Source organism: Carcharhinus amblyrhynchos, chromosome 7 (genome assembly GCF_965287045.1).
Source record: "Carcharhinus amblyrhynchos chromosome 7, sCarAmb.v2.hapA, whole genome shotgun sequence".
Lineage (NCBI taxonomy): Eukaryota > Metazoa > Chordata > Chondrichthyes > Carcharhiniformes > Carcharhinidae > Carcharhinus > Carcharhinus amblyrhynchos.
The window spans coordinates 125,938,413-125,950,893 of record NC_137330.1 but is presented as its reverse complement, the minus strand read 5'-3'; the positions used below and the strand labels follow the sequence as shown (position 1 = coordinate 125,950,893).

The 12,481-nt window shown below is 46.8% G+C and overlaps 1 protein-coding gene across 1 annotated transcript in view; it reads right to left on the bottom strand.

Annotated features, from left to right (window-relative positions):
- LOC145345623 (dynein axonemal heavy chain 8-like) overlaps positions 1–12,481 on the bottom strand; it is a 1,557,438-nt gene that overhangs the window by 893,099 nt on the left and 651,858 nt on the right. The window contains exon 31 of the mRNA XM_080193457.1: positions 9,977–10,212. Within this exon, the coding sequence (XP_080049583.1) occupies positions 9,977–10,212 (236 nt within the window). The remainder of the gene's footprint in view (positions 1–9,976; positions 10,213–12,481) is intronic.

Genomic DNA, 12,481 nt, shown 5'->3' with positions numbered 1-12,481 from the left:
TGCAGAATGTAGTGTTACAGTCATAGCCAGGGTGCAGAGAGAGATCAATATAATACGAGGCAGGTCCATTCAAAAGTCTGAGGATATCCTGCAGGGATGACCATAGCTCGACCTTAGTGAGAGGGGATGTGAATGTTGTTGTGCGCAGGGGAGGGCTGTCAGCACACCTCTACTACAACCTCTAAATCCAGCCACATGTTGCTTATCATTCACTGCACTTACAATCGAGTGCACAAGATGGCAGGGTTGGCGGGTGCTGAACTGGAATGTCAAGTGATACAACAGGATATAGATAGGTTGGTGCATTGGGCAGATAGGTGGCAGATGGAATTTAATCCTGACAAATGCAAGGTGATGCATTTTGGAAGGAATAATGCAGAGAGGAGCTATGTGATAAAAGGTAGACAGATTAGGAGTATAGAAATACAGAGGGACCTGCGAGTGCAGGTTCACAAATCCATGAAGGTTGCGACACAAGTGGAGAAGGTGGTTAGGAAGGCTTATGGAGTGCTAGCCTTTATAGGAAGGGGTATAGAGTATAAAAGCTGCCGTCTAATGCTTCTGTTGTACAGAACGTTGGTTAGACCACATTTGGAGTACTGCATCCAGTTCTGGTCACCTTACTACCGGAAGGATGTGGAGTCTCTGGAAAGGGTGCAGAGGAGGTTTACCAGGATGTTGCCTGGCATGGAGGGGCTGGGTTACGAGGAAAGGTTGGAGAAACTGGGACTTTTCTCCTTGGAAAGACGGAGATTGAGGGGGGACATGATAGAGGTACATAAGATACTGAAGGGAATAGGTAGAGTCAATAGTGAGAGACTGCTCCCTAGACTGGGTACAACTACGAGAGGTCATGATTTAAGGGTGAGGGGTATAATTTGGACGTGAGAGGAAGGTTCTTTACGCAGAGAGTTGTGGGGGTATGGAACGCGCTACCGAGTAGGATGGTGGAGACAGGAACGTTGGACTCGTTTAAGGTTCAGTTAGACAGACACATGAGTGAAACGAGGATGGAGGGGTATAGTAGGGGCTATTAAATAAGGTCAGAACCTTGGGAGACACCGGAAATGCAGATTTGTAAATTAACGTTTTTGTCTTTTTATTTCGCAGGTGGAGGTCCACCTCGTTGTCAAACGAGGGGCATGCACACGGTGGGTCATGTGTGGGCTGCTCTTGGAGGTTCCGGGAGTGGCCTAGTACTTGGTGTCGGTGTGTGCTTGATCCTGGACCGGTAGACGGGCGCCGCAACAGCTCGGTGACTAGCACTGCTGACTGTGCAGATACATGGATTTGGGCCTGTGTCTGTGGGAGTTTGTGCATTCTCCCTGTGGTTGCGTGGGTTTCCTCCGGGCGCTCCAGTTTCCTCCCACACCCCAAAGATAAGAACATAAGAACATAAGAAATAGGAGAAGGAGTAGGCCAACTAGCCCTTCGAGCCTGCCCCGCCATCCAATAAGATCATGGCTGATCTGTCGTGGCTCAGTTCCACATTCCTGCCCTCTCCCCATAACCCTTAATGCCCTCTCTTATCAAAAACCCATCAACCCGCGTCTTAAAAATATTTAGCGAGGTAGCCTCCACCACTTCAACGGGCAGAGAATTCCAGAGATTCACCACCCTTTGAGTGAAGAAGTTCCTCCTCAACTCTGTTCTAAACCACCCCCCCCTTTATCTTGAGGCTGTGCCCCCTAGTCCTACTATCCTTTCTGAGCGGGAAGAGTCTCTCCACCTCTATCCTATCCATCCCATTCATCATCTTATATGTCTCAATGAGATCTCCCCTCATTCTTCTAAACCCTAACGAGTACAAGCCTAATCTATTCAGCCTCTCCTCATAGCTCAACCCCCTCAACTCCGGCATCAGCCTAGTAAACCTCCTCTGCACTCCCTCCAAGGCCAAAATATCCTTGCGTAAGTATGGCGCCCAAAACTGCACACAGTACTCCAGCTGCGGCCTCACCAATGCCCTATACAGCCGCAGCAAGACCTCCCTACTTTTATATTCAATCTCCCTCGCGATGAAGGCCAGCATCCCATTCGCCTTCCTGACCACCTGCTGCACCTGCAAGCTGGGTTTTTGCGACTCATGCACAGGGACCCCGAGGTCCCTCTGCACCGTCGCCTGCTGCAGTTTTTCTCCACACAAGTAATAATCCTTCCTACCATTATTCCTACCAAAGTGGACCACCTCGCACTTGCCAACATTAAATTCCATTTGCCATTTCCTGGCCCATTCGCCCAGCCTATCTAGATCCTTCTGTAGACTCTCCACACCCTCCGCACAATTTGCCTTTCCACCAATTTTGGTGTCATCAGCAAATTTCGACACCCTACACTCGGTTCCCTCCTCCAGATCATCTATATAAATGGTAAATAGCTGAGGCCCCAGCACCGACCCCTGGGGCACTCCACTAGTCACCATCCGCCAATCCGAATAGCACCCATTGACCCCCACTCTCTGCCTCCTATTTGACAACCAGTCCCCTATCCACGCTAACACCCTACCCCCAACTCCATGCCCCCTGACCTTCTGTAATAACCTCTTGTGAGGTACCTTGTCAAACGCCTTCTGAAAATCAAGAAACACCACATCCACTGGCTCTCCTCTATCCACCGCCCTAGACACATCCTCATAGAACTCCAGTAAATTTGTCAGACACGACTTCCCTTTAACGAAACCGTGCTGCGTCTGCTCTATCAAGCAGTTCCCCTCAAGATGCCTCGCTATTTCCTCCTTGATGACGGATTCTAACATTTTACCTACAACAGACGTTAAACTAACAGGCCTGTAATTCCCCGCCATTTGCCTGGCACCCTTCTTAAACAACGGCGTAACATTAGCCATTTTCCAATCTTCCGACATTTCCCCGGAATCCAGCGACGTCTGGAAAATAACCACCAAGGCATCCACTATCACCTCCGCCATTTCTTTCAGGACCCTCGGATGCATTCCATCCGGTCCTGGGGACTTGTCCACAATCAGCCCCTCCAGTCTGTCGAGCACCACCTCTCTAGTAACAATAATGTCATCGAGACCCTCCAGTCCTACCACCTTTCCATCTCTAACATCCGGCAAATTATTCACATCCTCCTCCATGAAGACCAAAACAAAAAAGTTATTCAAGACCTCAGCCATATCCCCATCCCCTACCACTAAGTCCCCCTTCTCATCCTCTAAGGGACCAACGTTCACCCTTGCCAGCCTCTTCCTTTTTATATATTTATAAAAACTCTTGCTATCCTTTTTTATATTAAGCGCTAGCCCAGCTTCATAGTTTCTCCTACCCTTCTTTATCAACTTCTTTGTTGACATTTAAACCTCTCCCAATCCTCTTCTCGCCCACTACTCTTAGCTACTCTAAACGCCTCCACTTTTAATTTAACACTTTCCTTCACCTCCTTCGTTATCCACGGCTTATTACCTCTCCTCCTACGGTCCTTTTTGACCAACGGAATAAATTTCTGCTGAGCACCAAGAAAGATCTCCTTAAAGATCCTCCACTGCTCCTCAGCAGACCTACCTTCCAACGCGCTCCCCAGTCCACATTCGCCAATTCTTCTCTCATCCTACCGTACTCCCCTCTATTCAAACAAAGGAGGTGTGTCCGGGAACCCACTTTCTCCTCCTCCATCTGCACCAGAAACTTCACCATACAATGATCACTCTCCCCAAGAGGATCCTTCACCGCAAGTTCCCTAATTCTACCCGCCTCATTACATAGCACCAGATCCAAGATAGCTCGCTCCCTCGTTGGCTCCAACACACACTGTTCCAGGAAACTATCCCAGCAGCATTCCAAGAACTCCTCCTTGAGCCCACTGTGTCCAACATGGGTCGACCAATCAATATGCAGATTGAAATCCCCCATAACTACGGCCGTCCCATTCCTGCACGCCGCACTTATTTGCGCGTTAACAGCCCGCCCCACCTCCAGATCATTATTCGGGGGCCTATAGACGACACCCACCAGCGACTTCCTCCCTTTGCTGTTCCTAATCTCTACCCACAACGATTCCACGTTCTGCTCCTTGGCTCCAATATCATCCCTCGCTACCACCCTGATGCTATCCTTAATCAGCAGAGCTACGCACCCCGCTTTTCCCTCCCGCCTATCCTTCCTAAACACTTGATACCCCTGGACAATCAGCTCCCAGTCCCTGTCACCTTGCAGCCACGTCTCTGTAATGGCCACCAGATCATATCCATTTGTGTCGATCTGCGCCACCAACTCATCCACTTTATTCCTAATGCTTCGCGCATTCAGATAAAGCGCCTTCATCCCAGCCTTCACCCGGACCTTATTTGCTGGAACGCCACCAACCATACTCACGCACCTTACTCCCTCTATTATTGGGACATCCTCGGCCTCTATCCTTACCTGTACCGTCTCCTTAACTTTAGACCCCGTAATGTCACCTACCCTCACACCCTCCCCCCTCCCCCGGCTAATTAGTTTAAAGCCCTGTCTACAGTCCTCTTTACACGATTCGCCAGCACTCTGGTCCCAGCACCGTTCAGACCAACCCCATCCCACCCGAACAGGTCCCACCTACCCCAATACTGGTGCCAATGCCCCATAAATTCAAACCCATTCCTCCCACGCCAATCCCTGAGCCACCCATTCACTTCCTTAATCCTATCAACCCTACGCCCGTCTGCACTCGGTTCAGGCAGTAGCCCAGAGATGACCACCTTGTCGGTTCTACTTTTTAATTCCATTCCCAGCTTTTCATACTCCCTCTCCAGATCCTCAGTTCCCATTTTGCCTACGTCGTCGGCACCCACATGTACTACAATGACCGGATTCTCACCCTCCCACTCCAGGTTCCTCTGCAGCCCAGATGTGACATCCCGGACCCGAGCACCAGGCAGACAACACACCCTTCTGTGCACTTTGTCATTGTGACAAAGGACAGTGTCAATACCCTTAACCCCACTATCCCCAATTACAACTACGTTCCTTTTCCCCTTCTCTTTGCCTATGTCCTGCTGCATCACTGTACCGTGTGCAGTCTGCTCACTGACCTCACCTCCCTCGTCCTCGTCCAGACTGGAAGCAAGAACCTCAAACCTGTTATGCAGCTTGAGAGTCTGAGGCCTCCTCTCCCCACCCTCCTTCCTCCTCTCAGCAGCCCCCTCTTGTTCCTGACCCTTAGAGTTAGCCAGTCTAGGGGGGGTGGATGTCTCTTGCACCCCATTGACAATGGCACCCTTTCTCCCCCTGATGAGCCTCAGTGTCTGTAGCTCAGAGGCCAGCTCATCTACCTTGAACTGGAGCTCCTCCAGCAACCTGCACTTACTGCAGACATGGTCACCGGGGAGGACCCTGTGGTCCACCAGTTCCCACATCATACAGAAACCACACATCACATGCCCCTCCATTATTCACTGTAGTAATGTTGAAAATTTCCACACGAACTCACCTGGCCCTTTTTCTCTCCAGCCCTTTTGATATTAAGCCCTAATTGCTCACTCTACTTCCCTCTCACTCTGCTGCCCGCTCAGACGCTGCCCGCTGTCTACACCAGGCCTCCTTTTAAACCTGGCGCTGATTTAAAGCTGGCTGGTCCACAACTCCTTCTAACCACTCCCTCAGAATTCTTAAAGCAGTAAATACAATAAATGCTTTAAACAGTTCTACAAAGAACAAAGTGCTTTAAACTTATTTAAACAGGTTTTTAAAGATGTGCTCTTAGGCGGATTGGTTTTACCAAATTGACACTATTCTCCCCTGAATCTGGCTAAGTTAGGGGTTCCATTCGTAGACACGCAGGGTAGAATAGGTGTAGGGTGATGTGGCAGCGCGGGCTTGTTGGGCCGAAGGGCCTGTTTCCCGTGCTGGGTTGTTCTTTGTTCTTTGTTCTTTGTTCACAAACCCATTCCTGCCAGTTCAGGGTGCCTTGCAGGGTCACCGAATAACTGAAGCTGCCATGGCAATCCCAGAACCAAGCAGCCACTGGATACCCACTTTCCCCTAGCAGTCCCAAGGCCATATATGGTGGCTCATGCTCCTTCAATCCCATGTGGGCCCAGGTATCAGTGTGCATGCAGAACTCAGATCGGATCAGACTTGTTTGCAGCAGGGCACCATCACATTGTGCCACATAGCTAGTCGTCATTGTGATTGTTCCCCTCAGCAACAAATATACCGCATTGGATACTGTTGAGGGGGATGACCTACCAGTCGTAAGCCAGGGTGACTGGATCTCCAGCACTGAATCCGTCCCTGTGCCTCAGAAGGGAAGGGGGGAGAGAAGGAGAGCAATAGTAATTGGGGATGTGATGGTTAGAGGGGCAGATAGGAGGTTCTACGGCAGCAAAAGAGACACACGGATGGTATGTTGCCTCCCAAGTGCAAGGGTCCGTGACGTCTCAAACCTTGTTTTCAAGATCCTTAAGGGGGAAGGGGAATCAGGCACAGGTCGTGGTGCACATCCGTACCAACGACATAGTTAGGAGAAGGGATGGGGATTTAAAACAGGAATTCAGGGAGCTAGGGTGGAAGCTGAGAGCCAGGACAAAGCATGTTGTCATCTCTGGTTTGTTGCCGGTGCCATGTGCTGGTGAGTTGAGGAAGAGGGACAGAATGCAGATTAACATGTGGCTGCAGGGATGGTGTAGGAGAAAGGGTTTCATTTATATGGATAATTGGAGCACATTCTGGGGAAGGTGGGACTGTACAAACAGAACAGTTTGCACATGAACCAGAGGGGCAACAATATCCTGGGAGGGAAATTTGCTACGGCTCTTCGGTGGGTGGGGGAGGTTAAACTAATTTGTCAGGGGGATAGGAAAATGAGCTTTAGTCCAGAAGCCACTGCTGAGGTACTAAGGAAGGTATCAAGGTCACAGGAGTGTACAGGCAGACAGATGGTGGGTTGAACTTTATCTACTTCAATGCAAGGAGCATCAGGAATAAGGTAGGTGAACTTGGAGTGTGGATTGGTACTTGGGACTATGATGTTGTGGCCATTATGGAGACATGGTTAGACCAGGGACAGGAATGGTTGTTGGCAGTTCCAGGGTATAGATGTTTCAGTAAGAGTAGGGAAGGCAGTAAAAGAGTTAGAGGCTGTTTAACGGCTGCTGAAAGGTATTTCAAGGGCGATCTGCCTACTGAGGTAATATGGGTTGAAGTTCGAAATAGGAAAGGATCGGTCACATTGTTAGGAGTTTTCTATTGGTCCCCAAATAGTAATAGAGATGTGAAGGAGGAAATGGTGAAGCAAATTATGGATAGGTGTGGAGGTCACAGGGCAGTTATCATGGGTGACTTTAACTTTCCTAATATTGATTGGAACCTTTATAGATCGAATAGTTCGGATGGGACACTTTTTGTACAGTGCGTGCAGGAAAGTTTCCTGACACAATATGTGGATAAGCCGACAAAAGGTGAGGCCACATTGGACTTGGTACTGGGCAATGAACCAGGCCAAGTGTTAGATTTGTTTGTGGAAGAGCACTTTGGAGATAGTGACCATAATTCGGTGTCCTCCATTATTGCAATGGAGAGGGATAGGGTCACATGGCAGGGCAAGGATTATAATTGGGGCAGGGGTAATTATGATGAGAATAGGAAAGAATTTGGGAGCATAAGATGGGAACAGAAACTGTCAGGTAAAGGCACAAATGAAAAGTGAAGCTCTTTCAAGGAACAAATATTATGTGTCCTTGACAGGTATGTCCCTGGCAGGGAGGAAATGGCCGAGTGAGGGAACCATGGTTCACAAAGAAGGTTGAATGTCTTGTCAAGAGGGAAAAGGAAGCATTTTTAAGGATGAGAAAACAAGGTTCAGTTGGGTTGCTTGAGGGTTATAAGGTAGCTAGGAATGGGATTAGGAGAGCTAGGACGGGGCTTAAGAAGTCCTTGGAGGGTTGGATCAAGGAAAGCTTTTTACTCCCATGTGAGAAATAAAATGATCAGGGTGAGGTTAGGGCCAGTCAAGGATAGTAGTGGGAACTTGTGCATGGAGTTGGAAGAGATAGGTGAGGCATTGAATGAATGCTTTTCTTCAGTGTTCATTAAAGAGAGGAGCCATATTTTTGAGGATGAGAGTGTGATACAGGCTGATAGGATGGAGGAGGTAGATGTTCTGAGGGAGGATGTATCAGCAATTTTGAAAAACCTGAGGGTTGATAAGTCCCCTGGGCCAGCTGGGATACATCCTAGGATACTTTGGGAGGCAGGGGATGAGATTGCAGAGCCTTTAGCTTTGATCTTTGGGTCCTCACTGTCCACTGGGATTGTGCCAGAGGACTGGAGAGTGGCGAATGTTGTTCCTCTCTTCAAGAAAGGAAATAGGAATGACCCTGGTAATTATAGGCCAGTTAGTCATACTTCAGTGGTCGCTAAGTTAATGGAAAGCATCCTGAAAGATAGAGTTTATGACATTTGGAAAGATGCAGCTTAATCCAGGATAGTCAGCACGGTTTTGTGAGGGGTAAATCCTCACAAATCTAATAGAATTTTTTGAGGAAGTAACTAAGTGTGTAGACGAAGGTAGAGCAGTTGATGTCATATACATGAATTTTAGTAAGGCGTTTGATAAGGTTCCCCATGGTAGGCTCATGAAGAAAGTAAGGAAGTGTGGGATAGAAGGAAATTTGGCCGATTGGATAAGTAACTGGCTGTCTCATAGAAGACAGAGGGTGGTGATGGAGGGAAAATTTTCAGACTGGAGGCCAGTTACCAGAGGTGTACCACAGGGATCAGTGCTGGGTCCTCTGCTATTTGTGATTTTTATCAATGACATGGAAGAGGGGGCTGAAGGGTGGGTTAGTTGCTGATGACACCAAGATTGGTGGAGTAGTGGATGAGGTGGAGGGCTGTTGTAGGCTGAACAGAGACATTGATAGGATGCAGAGATGGCCAAAAAAGTGGCAGATGGAGTTTTACCCCGATAAGTGCAAGGTGATTCATTTTGATAGGACAAACTTGAATGCGGATTATAGGGTCAACGAGAGGGTTCTGAGGAATGTGGAGGATCAGAGAGATCTTGGGGTTCATATCCACAGAACTCTGAAGGTTGACACTCAAGTGGATAGAGGCGTGAAGAAGGCTTATAGTGTGTTAGAGTTTATTAACAGGGGATTTGAATTTAAGAGCCATGGGGTTTTGCTGCAACTATACAGGTCCTTGGTGAGACCACATTTGGAATATTGTGTGTGCAGTTCTGGTCACCTCACTATAAGAAGGATGTGGAAGCATTGGAGAGAGTGCAGAGGAGATTTACCAGGATGCTGCCTGGTTTGGAGGGTAGGTCTTATGAGGAAAGGTTGAGGGAGCTGGGACTTTTCTCTTTAGAACGGAGAAGGTTTATAAGATGATCGGGGGGATAGATAGAGTGGACGTGCAGAGACTATTTCCTCGGGTGGATGTAGCTGTTACTAGGGGGCATAACTATAAGGTTCATGGTGGGAGATATAGGAGGAATGTCCGAGGTAGATTCTTTACGCAGAGAGTGGTTGGGTTGTGGAATGCACTGCTGTGATAGTGGAGTCAGACACACTTTAGGAACTTTCAAGCAGTTATTGGATAGGCACGTGAAGCACACCAGATTGATAGGGAGTGGGATAGCTTGATCTTGGGTTTGGATGTAGCTTGGCACAACATAGAGGCCAAAAGGCCCGTACTGTGCTGTATTGTTCTATGTTCTATGTTCGCTTGGTGTCCTGAAGAGGTCTACCATAACTTTGAGTGATAGTTTATCCTGTCTCAGAACTGATTTCAATAATTTGCTCAACAAACCAGGCTGACCAGAATATGCCAATCCTTTGCACCCTTTTAAAAAACTGTCTTAGTGTTTATTGAAAAATCTAATTTCAGGCCGTCGCACAGAGTGAAGGACACCACCGAACTGAAGTTAATTAGGTTGCACTTATTTAGAAGAGATCAGATTTGGATTTTAAAAGCCTGAAAGCTGAAACTGGAAGAAGCAAATGCAGAAGACACACTCTGAAATATAAAGCACATACCTCAATGGGTGACAAAGTCATATCCATCTGTATCTCATTATTTCGTATCTGTGATAAAGACTCCATGGCAAATCTAACATCATCCAAATCTTGAATAGGACGAGCTAAGTTCTTCACTTCTTCAGCAATAAATGTTGTTATCGCTGTCATTTTACCTTTATATTGCTCATTCAAAAACCGACAAAGTACCATTTTCCAAGCTTTGGCTTCCACCAGAAGTGCCATTTTTATGGATTCTAAGAATAAAGAAAATAGATAAAAATTAAAAGTCACTTCATTTCTCATGTTGTTGATTTCACACAAAAAAGGATAAATATTGTGGCCCGTAATTATATTTCCTATTGAAATATTGGCTTAGGAATTAGCCTTGTGAGTTTTTTTGACAAGCCCTGGTTTCTTTTGAGAAGGTGGTGGTGAGCTGCTTTCCTGAATCCCTGCAGCCCCTGAGATGTAGGTGTATCCATAGTGCTGTTAGGGAGGTAGTTCCAGAATTATTACCAGACAACAGTGATATAGTTAAAAATCTAATGATCAGGAGACCATTGTTGATTTTCATAAATATACATCTGATTCACTGATGTCCTTTAGGGATGGAAATTTGTCATCCTTACATGGTCTGGCAAGCCACTTATTCAAGAACAATTTGTGATGGGAAATAAATGCTTGCCCAGACAGAGGCGTCCACCTTCCATGAAAAGACTCAGGAAAATTGCAATCACCGGAGTATCCTAACAAGATACCACAATCACATCTCCTATTCCACCAGAGGCCCAGGCATCTCAGATCACTGCTACACAAACATCAAACATGCATACAGCTCTTTTGCCCACCTACACTTTGGAAATCAGGCCACATGGCTATGGTCCAGTTCCCAGCTTATAAGCAAAAGCTGAAATCTGATAAAGAAAGTCTTGCAATGTTTGTCTTTGGAATCGGATCTTCTCCTACGGGATTGCTTCAAGTCAGTGGACTGGTCAATATTTAAGAACTCAGCAATCAACCTGAATGAATACACCACTGCAGTAACACAACTCATTAGTAAGTGCTTGGAAGACAGTGTGCCAAAGAAGCAAATCTGTGTGTTTTCCAAACAGAAATGATGGATGAGCAGGAATATCCACTGTTTGATGAAGTCCAGATCTGAGGCAATCAATTCAGGCAACCCTGACCTACACAAGGAATCCAGATACAATTTATAGAGAACCATCAAAGGTGCCAAGAGATAGTACTGGACCAAACTAGAATCCCAGGCTAGCCCTGCAAACTTCCACTGATATGGCAAGGTCTGCAAGACATAACAGGCTACAAGATGAAGGCATAAAGGATTGCTGGCACCAATGCGCCCCTCCCCAATGAGCCCAATGCATTCAATGCCCCTTTTGAGCAAGACATCAGTGAAAGCATTCCTTCCATCCAGGAAGCCTCGGCCAAACTGGTATCTAAGGTGACCATCGCAGGCTTCAGATCAACCTTCGAGAAAGTCAAATTACAGAAAGTGGCTGGCCCAGATGGGGTACCCAGACAAGAGTTCAGATCTTGTGAGGACCAGCTTTCAGGGGTATTTGCAGAGATCTTTAACCTCTCCTTACACCAATCTGAGGTACCGAACTGCTTCAAGAAGACGACCATCAACCCTGTAGCAAAGAAAAGCCAGGCAGTATGACTTAATCTATCGCCCTTCCTATCAAAAGGTTAGCCATGGCTCGGATGAATTCCAGTCTCTCATGTTAGGAACGGGTTAACACACCTTCCAATTAAGTCCTAATTTGATGTCAATTATTCAATAGCACTCACTGATATATACGGGGCCATAGGTGGCATTGGGTTGTTGGTGGAGAATTGTTTGTGGAGTTGGATCAAAGAAACAAAGGTATTTTATGAAGAAGTAGAACTTGTGTCTTCTTTACTGTATAGCAGCTGAGAGGCTCAAACATCCCAATTTGCCTGGATCCACTACAGTTAACTTATCACTACAACAGATCCACAACAGACTCCGTCACTTTGGCTCTATACTCAACCCTGGAACACAGGGATAACAAAAACACTTATATCAATCCAATTTATTGACTACTGCTCAGCCTTCAACATCATTATTACTACAAAACTCATCTTCAAACTCCTTGGTCTAGCGCTCAGCTCCTCCCTCTGCGACTGGATCCTAGACTTCCTAACCCACAGACTGCAATCAGTAAGGAAAGGCAACAACACCTCCTCCACAATTATTTTCAACATTGATATCCTGTAAGGCCGTGTCCTTAGTCCTTCACTATACTCCTTATACATCAATTACTTTGTGGCCAAATTCCTCTCCAACTTTTAAAATTTGCTGATGACATCATTGTAATGGGTTGGATCTCAAACAATGATGAGACAGATTACAGGAAAGAGGTAGAGAATCTGATGTATTGGTGCAAGACAATAACCTGTCCTTCAAATTTAACAAAACAAAAGAGAAAGTCATCAACTTCAGGTAGCGTAGTAGAGAACGTGCCCCTGCTTACATCA